Raw genomic sequence first — 19,680 nt, 5'->3', positions numbered from 1 at the left:
GGGAGATAGGTGTTTATTGTCTTGCTGGTTTGCATATGTAATAAAGGGGAGCCACATCAGGGTGAAGGCATCCTCTTGTGTTTTTCCTCATGTTAACTTCAATTTGTTAGTTAGCTTTTCTAGCAGGGCAGTTTCCTATATAGCTTGGTACTTATGGTCCATGTTCACTCCAAACAGATCCTTCCAGTGTCTAGTTATGACACTCCTAGCAGCTGAGAGTAAGCGGCTTATGTGTTGTGTGTGAGTATTATTGTCTTGAAGATATTTAATAGGGTCAGTTCTGGAGTTGCAGATTTCTTGTAAGACTAATATTCAAAAGGATTGGATTTGGGAGCATTCCCACCACATGTGGAGGTATGTGCCCTCTCCAGTACCTTGGTGAAGTTAATAGAAGTATCATCACCAGCTTCCATGGTGTTAGGTATCATCTAAGTTTCAAAGTGAGTTCCTTTCTTTTAGCTGAGAGAGATTTAAAGGATAGCTTAGATAGGTTAGGATGTCACCTGGGTGACATCTTTAACCATGGGTAGGCAAACAAAGGCCTGGGGGCTGGATCTGGCCCAATCGCCTTCTAAATCTGGCCCACGGATGGTCCGGGAATCAGCGTGTTTTTACATGAGTAGAATGTGCCCTTTATTTAAAATGCATCTCTGGGTTATTTGTGGGGCATAGGAATTCATTCATTATTATTTTTTCCAAAATATAGTCCGGCCCCCCACAAGGTCTGAGGTACGTTGGACCGGCCCCCTGCTGAAAAAGTTTGCTGACCCCTATCTTTAACCATCAAAGTAGAGCAAATAGACTTCATGTTCAGACCCAGCAGGTGGCGCTGCTGCCTCTATACATAAACTTCTTTTATATTTTGACTAGAAGTAATCTTGTGTAACTTCTCAGACTAATTGTGGATCCAGGTAGATTCCATATAGCACTACATGCACTCTCTTCTTTGATAGGACTTGTTCCCTTGTCCTTTTTTTGGGGGGGTCAATCTTTGCCATTTTTTCAAGAACATCTTCAGCTTATATTGCAGTTTCTATCTCCATTATTATTTATTTGTCCCAAGTATAACCCCAGCAAACATACCTTTGCTAAACGGTACAGATCTTTGCTGATGGCGATTATACATTTGTTTTTAAACTTCACATTTTTATTTCATGATATTTATGTTTTGCATTTTGACCCAGGGAGGAAGGTGGTCTGACCTCAGATGGAAGGGAATTTTAGACCTACAATGCACAGCTTCCTCCCTTTTATAATACTTCATTCATGTAATTTGAATGGGGGGTGTTCTGTCCTCCAGAAGAAACATCTTTCATCCTCTTCGAAATCACTATGATTGCTGGGCCAAAAAGGGAAAGTTGTGTTTGAGAAGCACATAAATCACTTGGGGGGGCATGTAATTATGTGTTTTCTTCAGGAAGGAAAGAAAATTCTATAGTTTACCAACTTCACTGTGATTGAACTCAAAAGTGTTTCATTTAAAACAAACACAAATCTGGTTTTTCCTCTAGCAGGAGGTTGGCTAAATGCAGAGGCTCCAACAGGCATGTCAAGCAGAGGATTTCCCCTCCTGTCCTGCTAGCTTCCCTTTTGTGTTTTCTGTGTTATGCAAGGAGAGAGAAAACCTAAGGCAGCGCTCCACCTCTTCAAAGAGCAAACTTGGCTTTCTCTTGGGGCCATGTTAGGTCAGACTCCAGAGAGCAGGAATCTTTAACCTTTAGCCCAACCTGAAACACAGGATCCACGTTTAATGTTTAATGTTATGCTGTGTCAGTCTCTCTGCTTTCTCTCTCTCTCTGGCATCTTTTTTATTTCTTCTTTTTCTTGCTATTTTAAAAAATAACCCTAAACAAAGAAAAATAAGTGGTGGTTGTGGTTGTGTATTTGTGTGATACACAAGAGTTTTGTGTGGATGCTGGTCACCGATCCCTAGCAGGACTCTTAGCACAGCCGCAGCATGGTTTGTTAATTCGCTTGCCTCTGCAGTGAAGTAGGGCCACTTATGTGACTCAGCTTAGGTTGGCGCTTTTGGTACCCTGATTCCATGCGGCAGGGGGCAAGAGGTTCCCAAGAATAATACCTTCCATGCAGAAAGAATGGATGGTGCATGCAGAGAAAGCCAACCATCTCCCATTCCCATGCTCACACACAAACTCAAGATCTCTAAGCTGTTTGATCTGGGGTGGCTACAGAGGAATTATATCCTGTCTCAAAGGATGAGCAAAAACCAGTGGCCTAGTCTTCCAAAAAATACAATTTGGTACATGTGTGCATGTGCAGCAATTTCTTCTGGAAAAAGGTGCCTGAAGTGCCCCTTCAGCTTCTCCACTGTGCCTCCTGCCCCCCTGGAGCCCTGCTAGCCCTTCCATGGCAGGCTGTGGCTTGCGCTCACAGTTTTTCTTTTCTCCAAGCAGGTGACAATGATGATAAAATAATTATTTTCAGAGCAGCTGCAACAGAAGCAAAAAAAAAAAAAAAAGCATTGCGAAACCAAACTTAGTCACACGTTTGGTGACAGGCTGTGAACCATAGGAGAGACGGCCGCCACAAAAAGGCTTCTGCCTGCAAAGAGGTTCCAAGTGAAGGCAGAGTGAGGAAATTAGCGGAGTTTAGAGGGAAGAGAGGGAAATGTACCCTGCTGCAAAGATCCTTCCCTCCCTCCCCCTCCTGCCACTGCCCACCAAACCTCCAACCCAGCCACGGAGTCACTGGCCCCAGCCTGCCCTCCCTTCCACACTCATGCCTCCCCCCCTACTCTGCCTCCAACATCTGATCTTATAGAAAGATGAGCAAGCTCCAGCTTTGATTCCCGTTGTCTGTGAAAATGAGTAACTACAAATCTAGTTTTTAAAAAAGGTGTGTGGAATCATGTTGGAGAATAATGGACAGATAGTAAAAATTGAATCTCTTTTGCCTTGCTTGGTTACTCATTCACGGGGGAAACCAAATAAGCCGAATGAGAAAAGTGCAAGTTGAGTAGTTCTCTGGACGGATTTCTTTTTTCTGTTCCACTTGGACTCTTTTGGTAGGTAAACAGCGTTTGTGTAAAATGTGCACGTAGCAAAGTGTGGGAGTTGTATAAGGAAATGAAGAAGGGGAGGAGTTTATCGGTTCTGGTTGCTATTGTTCTGTTCTGTTTGGTGTCCCTGTAATTTTGTCTCCAGGATCTTGCAAGAATGACTCATTTGGTGAGTTCCCCACAACACCAAAGCCTGGGAAAATGCAAACATTCATCTCTTAAAGTCACAAACACCCATTTAACAAGCAGCAACAAAAGAGGGTTTTTGAACATCCAATGTCTAAAAAGTGTGTGTGTGTGTGTGTGTGTAGCTGGAATAAAATTGCACACAGCTGCTGCTAGATTCTCCCTCTACCCCTAAGTGAGCCTTACAGACTCATCTGCCTTTTGCACCCCAACAGCAGTTGCAAGGTGGGTGTTGGGGTAACAGTCTACTTAAGGAAAAAATGCAGATAATTTTTCTCAGTTCAAACATCATCATAGTAAAATGAAATATGGGGTGACGTTAGAGAGAGCATTCTTGGATCAGGTACTCCAACATCTTCCCCTCATATTTGTTTGGTAAAATCTATTGTTGTTGTTATTATTATTATTATTTATTAACTGGTTAAACTTTACCCAGCCTTTGGGGGCGTTTTTTGGTCTCTATGTCTGCTATATAGTTTATTTGTCTTGCTTCTGTTTTATTGCTGCTTATGTATTTCACTGCAATCAACAGCAGTCATTATATCACCACCCTGTTCATTGTTTTATATGTATTTCACTGGCAGTTGTGGTCCTGCTATGGAATCATCTTGCAGGTTGAGAAACATAATAAAGGAAAGCCAAAGGAATTTCAGCTCAGCAAAACGACTTTTAAGAGAGTATTGTTTGTTAGTTAGTTTGCTAAATTCATTTATATGATGCTCTTAATTTTTAAAAAAACTCGCAGAGCAGTTCACAAATAATGAATCCTGTAAATAATACAAATCACAATGATTAAATACATAAAAGAGAAAAAATAAAACTACAGTATAAAATAGCAGCAAGTAGACAATCTCATAGACTGTTCTACAAACCTATTTTTTCTGCATCTAACTGACCAGAACCTCAAGAAGTCCGGAATGTCTGTGAGAAGAGGCCTGTCTTTGGAACCCACAAAACTGGCGTAAGATAGCAACCAATAGTGCTCCAGAGGCAGCAAGTTCCTCATCCACGAAGGACCTCAATTCAGTCAATGCCCCGTGAGCATCATCTGGCAGCAGTACCCCCAGAAGGTCCCACTCCAATGGCCAGGTTGGCACATACTGGGAGAGATGCTTTGTCAGATATTTGGGCCCTGAGCTCTTAGCACTTGCAAAGTCCATGGCAACACCTTAAATTGGTGTTGGCAATAAATAGGCAGCAACTGCAGCTCATGGAGAGTAGGGTATAATGTGCCTTAGAAATGATGTGTGGCTCAAAACCCAAACATTCTTCACTCGCTGCAGCTTCCAAAGCATCTTCAAGCGCAGCCCTGCATACAGTGCACTGCAGTCATCCAGGTGTGACGTTACCAGGGTAGGGATCACTGGGACCAGGATATTCTGGTCCAGGAACAGCCATAGCTGGCAAAGGAGGAGAGTTGTTCCGTCCCCTTGTTTTGGGTCCCTTTAAAACCTTTTCCAACTCTTTTTTTGGAGGTGAGGCAATCAGAACTGTACACAGTATTTCAAATGCAGTCACATCATAGATTTGCATAAGAGCTTTATGGGGGCAGCTTTATTTTCCTTTCCTAATGATCCCTAGCATGAAATTTGCCTTTTTCAGAGCTGCCACACACTGGGTCTGTGACTCAGGCAAAGCACCTGAGAAATATCAGGAAAAGACATCAGGAAACGTTTTGATCAATTGAGCAAAATTTCTGGGGAGGGACTTGCACTTTCTCCAAGTGATAGTAATCCACATACAATGAGGTAAAGAGACTGAGCAATGGGGTTCCCCCCTTCTCCTCAGTACATTTCACACAGATCAAAAACCACGCCTCCTTCTCACCTAAGGAGCATTTGCTTCCTCCAACGGGAGCAAAAAAAAAAGTGGGTGCAAAGCACGTCCTGCCTTAATGGCATCTAATCAGGTTGAGCAGGTTAATATTTTAGTTCGTGTTCTGATGAGGCAGCTCTTATGCTCTGTAGGCATTTTCACTCCTAGTTGTGTGGAGTAATTAAGTCCTTGTTGATTATTATGAACCGTCTTCCAGGGTGCTATGCTCTTGCTTTCTAAAATGCCTCACAAGTATAATATACAGTGGTACCTCGGGTTCAGGTTACATACGCTTCAGGTTACAGGCTCCACTAACCCAGAAATAGTACCTCGGGTTAAGAACTTTGCTTCAGGATGAGAACAGAAATCGTGCTCCGGTGGCGCGGCGGCAGCAGGAGGCCCCATTAGCTAAAGTGGTGCTTCAGGTTAAGAACAGTTTCAGGTTAAGAACGGACCTCCAGAACGAATTAAGTACTTAACCCGAGGTACCACTGTATTTGTGTGTGCACATGTACATATGTGCCAGAGTTCTTTTTGTCAGTTCTTTTTGTCAGGTTGCTTCCATCCTGGTTCACAACAAGAGCTGAGTTTTTCTTTTGCACCCTTCCCAAGAAAATCTGCTCTCACATTTATGCTCTTCTCCATGTTGAGTTAGGATTAAGGAGACTGTAAATGGCTCCCTGTCTTCACTGCTAATGCTAGGTGATAGCAGAAGGTCACAGTACTAAACAGAGCCAGGTGCACAGGTAGGCTTGCCCTGCCCTGGCCATCTCCCATAGTCAGTTTTTCATTCTTCCTTACTTTCTTCAATAAGAACACCTTTGTACTAGATCCTTACATGCAGGTGTGCACTTAGCCACTTGAAATCTGCTTGCCTGAGCCAACACAGATGACTCTTTTAGCACACATAGCTGTGTAGTAAAATTATCCAGGACACTACAGAAAGCTTCATAGGGTCATCAGTTGTGGCTTAGAGTATCATCATCCTGCCAAGTGGTAAAGAGAATGTTGTTATTATTTCAATTTATATACCGCCCTTTATCAGAAGATCCCAGGGCAGTATACAACATTAAAAACTCATTACAGAACATTAATGATAAAAACATAATAAAAAGCAAACTGACAGGTAGCCTAATAATAACATAGTCATCATAATTTTTATGCTGGAAAAGAGGAGACTGAGATATGATATGATATGATGATACGATATGATAGCCATTTTCAAATATCTCAAGGGCTGCCATGTGGAAGAGGGAGCAGGCTTGTTTTCTCCTGCTCTGGAGAGTAGGACTGGAACCAATGGCTTCAAGTTACAGGAAAGGAGATTCTGACTATGCATCAGGAATAACTTTCTGACAGAAAGAGCTGTTTGACTGTGGAACAGACTTCCTGGAAAGGTGGTGGACTCTCCTTCCTTGGAGGTTTTTAAGCAGAGGTTGGATGTCCATTTATCACAGATGCTTTAGCTGAGATCCCTGCATTGCAGGGGGTTGGACTAGATGACCCTTGGGGTACCTTGCAACTCTACACTTCTATGATTCTTTTATTCTGTAATAACAGTCCCCTCCCCCACACTTTCACAAGCCATAGATTATTTAATAGCCATAAGCCTGGGTAAAGAGGCCTGGTGCCTAAAGACGTGTAATGATGGCGCAAGGCGAGCTTCTCTGGAGAGCGCATTCCACAATTGGGGGATTTTACCACACAGGTTCAGAAGCATGGGGAAATGGTAATCTGTATCCACCCTCAGAATACACAGTGTAAAAGTATTAAGCATGTAAAGTACATTCGGTAAACATATAATTATGTGAAAAACGCAGCCTGAGGAGGTTCTCTGGCATAATTGGAAGCCCTCATTAGGGGACATTGCTGTCCACTGAGGACAGAACTGGACATCAGAAGGTCTGATGGTGGTGGTGGTGATGATGATGATGATGATGATACCCACTTGACTGGGTTTACCCCAGCTAATCTGGGTGGCTTCCAACAAAGTAAAACACAGTAAGACATCAAACATAAAGAACCTCCTGATACAGTGCTGCCTTCAGATGTCTTCTAGAAGTTGTAGTTCTTTATCTCCTTGACATCTGAAGGGAGGGCGTTCCACAGGGCAGGCACCACTACCGAGAAGGCCCTCTGCCCAGTTCCCTGTGACTTCACTTCTTGCAGTAAGGAAACCACCAGAAGGCCCTTAGAGCTGGACCTCAGTGTGCACGCTGGACAGTGGGCTTGGAGGCACTCCTTTAAGTATGCAGGGCCAAAGCCATTTAGGGCATTAAAGATCAGCACCAACACTTTGAATTGTGCTCGGAAACATACTGAGAGCCAATGTGGATCCTTTAGGACTGGTGTTATGTTTTCTCGGCAGCCACTCCCAGTCGCCAGTCTGGCAGCCGCATTCTGGATTAGTTGTAGTTTCCAAGTCACCTTTAAAGGTGGCCCCACGTAGAGCCCCACCAAAGGCGTAGGAAGGGGGGTGCAGTGGGTGCGGTCCACCCCAGGTGTCATGACTGAGGGGGGGACAAAATGGCAGTCGAGTGGACAGCACACCTCATGCCCGGCGGCAGCAGTTCTTCTGATCTGGCAGCAGAGAGCAGCCCTCCTCAGCCGTGGCGAGGTGCACTCAGCCACAGCAGCTCTGTTGCCGGATCATGTCTGACCTGGCTGCAGAGAGTGAGCAGTAGCTTTCCCGCCCCTCTCCAATCCTGAACTGTGGCGCGTGGGAGGGCACCCTCCACACCACACACCCCCTCGGGAGCATGCCCCGCGCCCTGCCCCCCTCAGGAGCGCACCTGCCCTGAGCAGTGCGGGCATATGCTCCACCGCTGAGCCCCACACAGACGTTTTAAAGAGAAAATGTAAGAGGAAATTGCCACTGATTCACACAACCCTCTGAATGCTTTATGTTTCTTTGATCAGTTTATTAAGTTCCCTAATTCAGAATGTAATTCTCCATGTTATGGAAGATATGTATTGCACAATACATGAAGAATTGTACAAGTTGGCTCTGGGTTTTATTTGCATTAGGTGCATGTGCTAGGAAGCATGCCCCTTCACACAACATGTCCCTTCACACAACATTTGTGTGTGCATGTCCCTTCATACAACATTTGGTTTTACTTTTTCCCCACATGAACAGAGAACACCAGCAGTTAATCTTTGTCCATTTGTGGTCAGCCACTTCTAAATAGGACCCATCAGAATGAGTTGCTAGGTGATCTACAAAAGAGGCTAATTAGAATGCTTCTTGGATATGTGAAATACATGGCACGATAAAATATGAATGTCTTGGTACCTCACATTAATAGCTGCAAGAGCGATGGTAATCAAGCCTTAGAGAAGTGATACTGATCCTACAGTTGATCAGTGGCTAAGGAAGGTATGAGTCATTATGCTGATTAATAAAATCATCAGTTATAAACACGGGAGAGAAGAGCTCAAATGATTTAGGCATTTTAATAGGCGAGAGCACCATTTATTCTGTACTGGAATCAATATAAAACAGTTACCAATATAAAATGGTTACTCTGGACATATTGAGTATGATATGATGTTATAAATAGGTTTAAACAAATACAAATGTAAATCCAATAAAAAGTAGGAGAGTGAGTAGTTGGGCTACTGCCAATTACTACTGAAGGCAGGGGGATGCATTTTTTTTTTTAGTGAGTATCTGCTACACTACAAGACTAAATGGGATTAGCATTCATATCCTTTCCCCAGGGCATCCTGGGAATGATGGTTCCACGAGGGGTGAAGATATAGTATGCTCTAACAAACAGTGCTTAGACTTCTCACTTAACCACTGAATTCCCATGATTTCTCAAAGGAAACCAGAGTGGTTAAATGGGTATAAATCTGATGTACAGTGATACCTCGGGTTAAGTACTTAATTCGTTCCGGAGGTCTGTACTTAACCTGAAACTGTTCTTAACCTGAAGCACCACTTTAGCTAATGGGGCCTCCTGCTGCTGCCGTGCCGCCGGAGCACAATTTCTGTTCTTATCCTGAAGCAAGGTTCTTAACCTGAAGCACTATTTCTGGGTTAGTGGAGTGTGTATCCTGAAGCGTCTGTAACCTGAAGCGTCTGTAACCCGAGGTACCACTGTACGGTAAATGTTTGTAGCATAGATAGTGTCAGGTGGTGTTTAGTACACTTGAGTGCTGTTCAGAAACAAAATTCAGTGGGTGGATTCCTTTTGTGCAAAGCTGGGAAACAATGCCAACCCTTTTGCATAGTGTACATTGATTTTTCCATTGTGCTTCAGTCTCTGTTCCTCTGCGCCATTATTCTTTCCTGTGAGGTTGTGTTATTGTAGCTTTAATTAGTCTCCAGTGATCTGTAGGTGGACACACTCCAGGGTTGTTTCCTTGCAAACCAGAGGCACAGTTAACCTTATGGAACACTACATTGTCAACCCCACATTCATTATCTCCTGCACAGATGGATGCAGGCCAAGTTTCTGCAGAGTTAATGATAAAGCGTTGAGTCGAGGGAAAGGCAGACACTCCCATTAAACTACCTGCCAACCGTATATGCAGTCCTATGTGTGGGCGTTTGGGTGTGGAAACCTCTAACATTATTGTATCTGGGCAGTGACAGTTGAGAAAGCCTGTGCCAATGCATTTCCTGAGAAGCAACTTTCAAAAAGATGGTTTTGCTTTTCATGTTGCTTTTATCTCAACCAGCAACACAACTCTAAGCATTTTACTCAGAAGTAGGTCCCACTGAGCGCAAGGAAATTTACTTCCTAGTAGGTACATTTAAATGTAAATGTTTGTAGTCTAAAAGTTCAAATATGCTAATATGTTCAGTGAAAAGAATGCCAGATTTAGTGTTTCAGCATAATCCATCTGGAAGTTCTCCTACGCAGGTCCCATTGAAGGGAAGGGATGCGAGTTGAGTCCCCATTGCTCTCAGTGGAATGTGTGCAGGAGAGTTTCTGGTGGATCCCTAATCTGCCCCCCCCCCCCCCGTCTCCCAAGTTTAAGTTCCCTGGGGTTTTTTGGAAGAGGTACAGATTTATGGTACAGATACACTCTCTATGTTATCTTGGAGGAAATGGAGAAATGCTTCCGTCTTAATCGTTAATTTTATTTAGAAATGCAAACATCACTAATCATGCATACAAGTTGACATTTGACATTTGTTAGTTGTCTGTCTTTTCTGTTTGTTGATTAGGAACATTGTCACAATATATAAATCTATGCAGTACAAAATAACATTTTAAAAAATATTACAGTAGAGCAAGTAGAGATCAACATATGACTGTACAACTGCAATACTTTGATGTAGTGATTCATTTAAAAAATCCAAAAAACATGACCCATGAAAGCTTTGAGGTGCTGCTCAGAAAACGGATGAGAGTGAAGTGGTGGCAAGTGCTGCCATTTTTCACCCTCAAAGTGAAGATATGTATGTAAACATGTGATATTCACATACTTTCATTCCTGTAATCACACAAAGATCTCAGTATATATGTACAAGTAACTAAAAGCAGTATACACAGTTGTGGCTTCAACAGACATAGGACCTGGAGGTGGTCTACACATTGCATTTACCATGCAGAAGCACCTCTGTGTTGCTGCTTGAGCCTTTTAGTAAGGGGAGGTTTCTGGAGGGTGATGTTTTTCCTGAAACATCATCTCATGGCAAGGCTCCTGTTCCAGGCCAGGAAGAGCCCTGGACAGAAACACCCCTGTCAGGAGTGGAGGAGACACGGCAACATTTTCGCAGATCCCCACTTACAATCTCATTTTGACAGTGCAGGGTGGTACCAAAGGGCAGGGGAAGGGGTGGTTACAAATACTGAGGAGGCAATGGGAAAGGCAAGCCTAGGAATGAGAGCCAAGTGCTCATCCCTAGCTGAATGGCATGTTGTACCAGTAACCACATCCTATTTCCTCTTCACATGGGGCTTCTCCACGCTGTGGAAGGCGCTGGTGTTGGTCCGAATGCATCAGCCCCAGTAGGTGCTGTGCTGTTAGTGATGCACCCCAGATGATGTGGAAGAGAATATGCTTCTTGATGGTGCAATATGTTGTGATCATAAAGGGACAAAGGTTATAACCTATAGGCACTTTGGTGTGTTTAGAGTAATATGTAGACCAGCCCCAAGCCACAGATGAATGTTCCACTTCTCCAAAGCAATATGTGCCCAGAAATTTTGGCCAGGCACATCATTCATTGTAATGAAATAAATACCCAGAGTTGTTATGAAGATATTCCCACTCAATTGTGGAAAAAACATTGCTATATATACTGTATTTGGATTCACTGGGGAGAAATAAACACATTCCTATCCTCAACATATAGGAGGCTATCAGACAGCTCTCTGCCAGGCAGCCTGGTAAACAGAAGGGGTGCATGGCCCCAGCAAGACCTCCTATATATCCAAAGTCAAGTCATGGAGAGCTACACAAGAGAGCAGATCCTTTGTTTTAGTTCAATAGTGACTAGTTGATACCATCACCCAAACCAAGGGTTAAACTTATATCCTGGACTGCACCACTTTCAGGCCATAAGTAGGAGTGGGAGTTGCATGTTTGAACACCCCCATGCGTCAAACAAATAAACAAAAACAACCCTACACCTAGACAGACAATATTTCAGGTCAAGGCTAAACTGAACCTTTCTTCTTGACTTGATCATGTGGCAGGTAACTCCTACCAACACCATGGTGGAAAATCCAGCCATGATTGCAAACTACCTTTACTGCCCTCGCTTTGCAGGAAGCGCTTAAAGACTTGGTTTGGGTGATAGTGCATCCTGGCCTCTGATGGTAACCTGCAAAGAAATTCCCAGTGGATTACTCCCATTTTTATTTTTGCATTGTTCAAGTTCTACTTGGGAGTAATAGCACATCAGGAAATCAGTGTGCGTATGCAGTTGCCTGTTTAAATTTGCAAAATAAATGATTATGAGAAAACAAGCTTTATAGTCATACACGATTGTTTGTTTTCCTTATGCTTGGCTACATAAAACTTTTTTCAAGAAGCTTGCTTAACACACATGACTTAACTTCTAGAACTCTGATCATTATTGCTTGGATTAAGCTAGGTGTGAATGCTAATTGCCCAAAGTGGGTGAGAACCTTTGTGTTCCATGTTGTGGAAACTGATCCTGAACATGACACTTAGCCAGTGCTTTATTTCCTAAAAAAAGTGTTTAGGGGTACTCTCATTTTGACTCTAGAAAATCACAATTTTATAGTTCAAATCGGGGGAAATAAATACAGTAAATGGACAAAAGTACAAAGATTCACAAAATGTTTAGGGGTATGCGTACCCCTGCGTACCCCCCCCCCCAAAAAAGCACTGCACTTAGCCTATATTACAAAGCACACCAAGTGTTTAAGGCTTTTAAGAACCAGCAGAAGGCTGCAGGGCTCAAAGTTATTGTGAGATGAAGGCATGATGTTTTGCACTAAAATGTGTGTAAAATACAGAAAGCCATCAGGCACAGGTGTGTGTTCACTTATAAATATACATTGCCATACACTATTCCCAGGAAACCATTGTAAACAGCTACCAAATAACAAATGACAAAGCAAAAACTAGATGGGGGAAATTGGGCCCTCCCGTAGCACAGAGCCCTCCTGCTTAGAGTTTCTCTAGTCATCAGCCCAGCTTCTTGGCCAGTCTCTGCAAGCCTATAGAGGTATGGCAGCTCACAATGCAAAACAAGTGGATTGTGATGGAAGAGGAGGTACAATGTGCTTTTATTTTGAGAAATGCACTCGGTTCTTTGCAGTGTGTTTTTGCAGGGCAATTATTCCCCTGAATGCTCTGAAATGCATATGAGGGTCATGGCCCATCATGGCTCAATACAAATTGAAGCTGGAGACCCAGGAACTCACTATGCTTCCTAAAACTATCAGAACCATCAAACAAATGGCCCTGCTGATACAACTGGGCATCAGTATCCATGTCCATATTCTGTTCTTCATGGTAGCAGCCAACAGCTGGCTTCTTTAAAACTCTACCATTTCAGCCCCTTCAGATTGCAGGTTTGGGGTGGGTGACTGTTTGTGCAGTTCTCCCGGTGTTCCTGTCCTCTTTAGGTATCAGGGTGGTCCCTGTGAGAACAGAACAATGGACTAGATACTAGGTATTGGCATGATCCAGTAAGACTCCAGTAATCTTAACAAATCTTCCCCTCTCACACAAAACTAGATTAGCTTGAGATAATAGCCCTAACATTTAGGGCTATGGAATGCCTTTTGTGGGGAAAGGGAAAGGCTGGCTAGACCTGTCTACCTGGCACAGCTTGGAGTGCCTGTCAGAAAGGGGCCCACCAGGGGACATTTCGCCTATGACCCTCTCAACCCTTCACCACCTGACCTACTATTTGTGTAGACAAGTATTTTCCAGTCACCTTTGTCTAGTCAGGCAGCTGGAACCAGGTTATCATAAAGCCCAGCATAAACCAGCCTCAATTGTTGCCATTGGTTAGATTCAGATTCAGATTCAAATAAAGCAGCAGATCCACCAGGGATTTTGAGTGGGGGTGGGTGGGATTTATTATTAGAAGGACTGTTCATTTTTTAGCACAGTCCAGAGGGAACCTTTGGACCTCTAGATGTTGCTGAGCCACAACTCCCATCACCCTGACCATCAGCCCTGCCTGCTGGGGCTGATGGGAGTTGTAGTTCAGTAATATCTAAGATGGAAGATGGTTCCCCACCCCACCAAAGAGTCTCTACCACTTCCTAATATTTATCTGAATTTATCTGTTCCAAGCACTTACATGCTCTGTGGAAGCATCTCTATATCGCTTATTGGGCTGCATTACAATACTGCAGATCACTCTGACTGTGCCAACACCTGCTGCCATGAGGTTGCTGATGTAAAATGAACAAAATCTACCTGTTTCTCCTTACACAAGGACAAAAGGGTAACCTGACAATACACTCTCCCGAGTGCAGAAATGGATTCATTCATCTCTTGGGTCAGTTATGCATCTGCACATGACACCAATACACAGCAAGTTTTCTTTTCTTTTTGCAAAATGTGCTATTGAGCATGGAGCTGAAAAGCCTGGGAATATTAATGCTTGGGGGGGTGTTGCTCAGGAGGTCTTGATAACTTTACAGATAACTACATATAATCCAATGTTTTGAGATAAAAAGAAAACACACACATACATGAAGGAGGAAACTGCATCTGCCCTCATGTCTTGCTGGTATGAGCAAACTAGATGCAAGTTACACGAATAGCCAAGCAGTTGCCAGCAGCGCTGAAATGAGGTTTTGTGTCCTCTCTGTCACCAGAGAAACCCTGAGTGTTTTGGTGTATGTTTACTATTATTTATGAAACTGTAAAGAACGGAAATGGTTTTTTAAGTATCTCAAAAGAATGTCAGAAGCAATCTGCATGAACCCTCCAAATCCCAAATTAGAAATTATCCCAAATATATATGCAACACTTTCCCTTTTGTTTACATATCTAGGTGACAGTCCTGACCCATATGTACTTGTAGGCTACACTGAGATTAGGTTTAAGAGAGTTGCCTGTATTTTTCTACTTATCTAAGCAATTCTCATGAAGAGGCTGCAAAGCTCAATGGAGGAACACACACTTTGCATGTGCAAAGGATGCCAGATTCAGTCCCTGGCATCTCAGGTTATCAGAGATGGAAAAGACCAAGGAGAGTCATATTGGATTAGATGGACCCCATTGTGTCCCCTAGCATAAGCACTCCTACTCAAATAACTGATGCGAGGCTGGCAATACTCCACGACCAGATCACCTGCACCAGCTTTAACTCTTTGGTATAACTCTTGGATCAAGCATTGCATCTTCCACGGATCACATGCAGCTTCATTCTGCACCCTTCAAAATATTGCCACTCTAAGCATCAGCTCAGCTTACTTGTGCGTTGGCCATGATTCAAAGGAAATTTACTAGTGCATAGTACCTTTTATTATTGCAATTTCACACTGCTCGTCAAAGGAAAGAGAGAGGTTCTTCTCTGTGAGAAATAATAATGCTCTTTTAAGTGGTTTTTATTAACAGGTGATATGGTTAGATTAGATTTTGCAGTCCTTCATATCCTACCAACTATGAAAATAAATACTTTCTCCTACCTATTGAAAAACCAATCTCTGTTGCTGGCTAGCTATATTCCTAGTGTGTGTGCCTTTTTATAGGTAATTTATGTTCCTTCTTAGTTGTGCTGGATATTTCCCAATACCTACCCCCAGTCTTACCGATGAAAATTATCTGAAATGTGAATTTCCTATATCTGAGTAGCTTTACTTGGCCAGTCCCTGCAAAGCTATAGAGGTAATGCAACTCATTATACAAAAGAAGCAAGATTTTGCACATAATAGTAGCCAAATTGATCCGTTGCTCCTGCCTGTAGTTATAAATCCACACCAGAAGCCTTGTCTAGCGCGGTTTATAGCTGAATGAAGTTGGAAATGTTAATGAAAATGTGAACTTTGAAACTAGTGCCATAAAATACAGAAATATCTAAATTTTGCCCTGTGTTTTTTTGTAGGTGACTGTTCATTAGAGAGAGAACCTTGTACTTAGAGCAATCTTCGTATGTACCTAGAAACGATGTTCTTGTTTTGGGGGTTTTTTTGTTAAAGCGGTGGCAAAATGGAATTACTGGAAAGCAGGACACATTTGGAATGTAGATATACTTATTGTAAACAGCAGTTTGGGGTTGTGGAGTTTGTTTTGGTGTGCTACAATCAACTGCATTCATCATTTACAGTAAAATAATAATAATAATAATAATAATAATAATAATAATGGAAAATTACAAAGAAAAAACCCTGAATGTTTAATATACAGCTTCAGAACCAACCAAGCCGGCAGTAATGAGGTCTACGCACTTTGCAATGCATAGGCCAATTGCTGGTTTAAAAAAGTTTGCATTTATAAATCTAGAACCTGACCCAACTGTAAGTGTTTAACAATAGGTGACCCAAGATAGATATGTGCACCAAAACAGCTTTAGCAAGATGTGCCTCCACTCCAGTAATGCAGGTGGAAGGCTCTTTATGCACACAAATCTCTCTTGCTGGGGTGAGGTGCCTATTTTTGAAATGGCCACAAATCTCCCACCCAGGCACTTCAGGTTGTGGCCCGCTGGCCCCTCCAGCTGTGACTGAGAGAGATTTTCTTACAGATATTAGGCAAGTAACGTGGCAGATGGTTCTCCACGGTGGTAGCCGAGAGAGTGGGGCGTCCATCTGGGAACCCTGGACTAGCTGGCTGGGAGAGGGCTTCTCTTATCTATGCCCAGTCAAACCATACACCCATGGGATGCGAGTGTAGGAAAAATACGGAGTGCTGTTGAGCTAACACACCATGTTTGTAACACTTTCTAGATGCAAGTTCTGCTCTCTCTTTTTACCCTTTCCTAATAAGAGACCATTTTCTGATTACTACTACTTGGTTTCAATTGTTACTTACTGACCAAATAGCTACAGTGCAGTGTTCTATGGAAGTCTCTGCTTTGAAGCAATGTAAAACCAAGGGTCTTTATAACAAGTACCTGGGTAAAGCTTTGATGAAACTTTATATAAACAGTTTCCCAATGTTGCTCCCCACCCCCACCCCCACCCCTGCATAAGATAAAATAGTTCAAGTTGATACAGTCTAGGCACCTATGTTTGGTGGCCACATGACAGATGAGCAAGCAACACAGACAAGCTCAGGGACAACGTGGGGCTCACAAGCCTCTGAGAAGTTCTTCTGCAGAAGCCTCACTTATTTCATAGGGTGTTTTACAGGAGAACCCTGGAAAACAAATCCCTAATGCCTCAAAACCACAAACCATTTTGAACTTAAATGCATTGTTCCCCAGTGTAAATACATTTCCCTATATTTGGGGGTGGGTGGGAATGATAAAGGCATCGAGTTTGTTAGTTTTTAAAAAAATCCCCTCAACCCGCCCCCATGGGGTAGGTAGGACTGTATCGAACTTTATAGACAAGGTTTCTGCAGCAGGAAGTTGATGTGGTAAAATCACCTCGGTATGAAATGACATTGACGGGGCGGGGGCAGGGAGAGGGATTTAATGAAGTCATCCAGGGGCATGCCATAGATGGTCCTGATTCCCCAAACGTATCCATAGCAAATGTGAAACCAAACCATTTGAGTGCGAAGTCCAGCGCTGGTTTCCTCCTCGGTGAGTGGAAGAACTCGGCCCCACTCATTTTGAGTGCAGATCTGTTTGCCCGCTGAGGCTGCAGAGAATGTGTCTTCATTGTACTTACTGTGTTACATAAATACTTATCCCTGAGAAAGTTGAGAGGAGGTGGTGGAGTGGTGGAAAGTCAATCCAGTTCAGTTAGGCATTCCTCTTTTGTAACCTCTTTTTTATAAAATTTGCTTTGACACCTGAGCAAAGGTATTTTTTAAAAAATATACACACATATAGATATATTTAAAAACAATTAACAGGAGCATCTTCTTAAGGCTCTGAAGAGTGAAGCCTGGCAGACAAAATAACTGAAAATCTTGACCAGGAAGAAAAATTGCTGGCAGAAGATGGAGAAGAGGCTCATCAATGTTAGTTCCATTGTGCCAGAGATAATCTGCTGGAGAAACGATGTATAAAAAAGAAAGAAAAAAAGATTGGGGGGGGGGGAATAAGCAAAATGTGCAAGGCAAATAAAACTCCAAAAATGATATCTATAAAATGATAAGAGCAAAGTGCTGGCGTCCAGTGCAGGCAGGTCTACGGGGAGCTGGAAGGACTGATGGTGGGACTAGATGCGTCTGAACGGCTATAGTCACTGACCGATCCTGTCCGGGAGCTGCTGCCGCTCCTCCTCTTGAGCATGCTGGGGTGGAAATTGCTGTGGCGGCGGGCGTGCTTCGTCAAGTGGTCACTGCGCATGAATCGCTTCTCGCAGAGAGGGCAGCCAAACTTTTTCTCTCCGGTGTGAGTGCGGAAATGCCGCGCCAGCTCATCGGAACGGGCAAACTTTTTGTTGCAATCTTCCCAGCGGCATTCAAAAGGCCTCTCGCCTGGTGAGAGAGAGAAAGAGAGACTATGAAATAGCCGTATTTATTTTATTATTATTTTATTCAAATGTTTCTACCCTGAAAGACTCTGGAGGCAGGCAGCTTACAGCATTTTAAAATAATAACAAAATAAAAGCTGCAGCCTAGTCCTATTCACATTTCCCAGCATCGTAGCATCAGCAGCAGCAAGACAATCAGATTTTATTAAATGCTCAAGGAAATGGAAAATTCTTCAATCCAGAAATGAATAAAATAACAATAAACTGGGGGCTAAAATAATGAAAGTGGGTTCCTGACAAACTGAAATGGATAGAGGAATTGAAAGGTGAGGCACTGGGTCCCTGAGAGAGTTCGTGGGTTTTCTGCATGGGAATTGCTGCCAAGCCCTGCTTAGGATGCAGACTTTATATGCAGCAGCACCGGCCCATAGGACGCACCTAGATTTGGGGGGGGGGGAAATAAAGGGGGGAAAATTATTTTTCCCCCCCAGGTGCGGGGCGGGGGAAGCCCGAGCTTCCCCCTCCCCCAGCCCCCAGGACGCAACCCAGAGCGATGCCAAAGCTGCACGCAGCTTCGGCATCGCTCTGGGAGCTTGTGGGGCTGGAGGAGGGGGAAGCCGTCCGCCAGCCTTCTAACCAAGTCGGAGGACAGCGGGAAAGGCGCGCTGCGCCTCTCCCGCTGTCCCCCGAGTTTGCAGGGCTGGCGACGGGGAGGAGGAGGCTCCCCCCCCCCGCCAGCCTTCTAACCAAGTCGGGGGATAGTGGGAAAGGCACGCTGCGCCTCCCGCTGTCCCCCGAGTTTGTGGGGCTGGCGGTGGGGCTCTCCAGGCTTCAGCGAAAGCCTGCATTCACCCCATAGGATGCACACACATTTCCCCTTCATTTTTGGAGGGGGAAAAGTGCGTTCTATAGGGTGAAAAATACGGTAGTTTAGTTAAATGAATCCTTGCTTGGAAAACACCTTTGGTTGGAAAGTATTCAGACTGAGTCTTGGTATAAAGTAAGAAAGATTATGTTTACTAATGGAACTACATCAGGGGTCAGCAACCTTTTTCAGCAGGGGGCCGGTCCACCATCCCTCAGACCATGTGGGGGGCCGGACTATATTTTTTTTGGGGGGGAATGAACGAATTCCTATGCCCCAGAAATAACTCAGAGATGCATTTTAAATAAAAGGACACATTCTATTCATGTAAAAACATGCCGATTCCTGAACTTTCCGTAGGCCAGATTGAGAAGGCGATTGGGCCGCATCCGGCCCCTGGGCCTTAGGTTGCCTACCCCTGAACTACATTCTCAATAGCGAAGCATTCTATAGTCCTAGCTAACTATCTAGTTGGAGGCGCAAAGAATCCATGCTTCCCCCTTTGCTCTCAAAAGAAAGATCCAAGATTAACTCTCACCTCAAGGTCCAGAAAAAGTGTGAGAGGAGGAGCAGGAAGTTGTAAAGAGGATGGAACCTTATACTTACCAGTCTAAATAAACATTAAAGAGGGGCGGGGGGGGGGGGAGGTCAGCGTAGTGATAAAAGTATAGGGATAGCCTGGGAAGCTGGAGGTCTCTTGCTTTGTCTTAACCAGTGCAAACCCCTCTGAGCCAGCAGAGTTGCACCCAGAGACCCAACAGCCCTCACCTGCGTGCTCTCAGTAGAAGTTTCTACTCAACAGGAAG

At 43.7% G+C, this 19,680-nt stretch overlaps 1 protein-coding gene across 1 annotated transcript in view; it reads right to left on the bottom strand.

Moving 5' to 3' along the window:
* Window positions 1-10,099: 10,099 nt before the first annotated feature.
* The window catches only part of KLF13 (KLF transcription factor 13), a 41,004-nt gene continuing 31,423 nt past the window's right edge, over window positions 10,100-19,680 (bottom strand). Inside the window, exon 2 of the mRNA XM_083587028.1 lies at window positions 10,100-18,013. Within this exon, the coding sequence (XP_083443154.1) occupies window positions 17,721-18,013 (293 nt within the window). The 3' untranslated portion in view covers window positions 10,100-17,720. The remainder of the gene's footprint in view (window positions 18,014-19,680) is intronic.

Source organism: Podarcis filfolensis (assembly GCF_964270895.1).
Source record: "Podarcis filfolensis genome assembly, chromosome: 14".
NCBI lineage: Eukaryota > Metazoa > Chordata > Lepidosauria > Squamata > Lacertidae > Podarcis > Podarcis filfolensis.
Note: the sequence above shows the minus strand (reverse complement) of the source record. Positions and strands in the feature narration are given on the sequence as shown.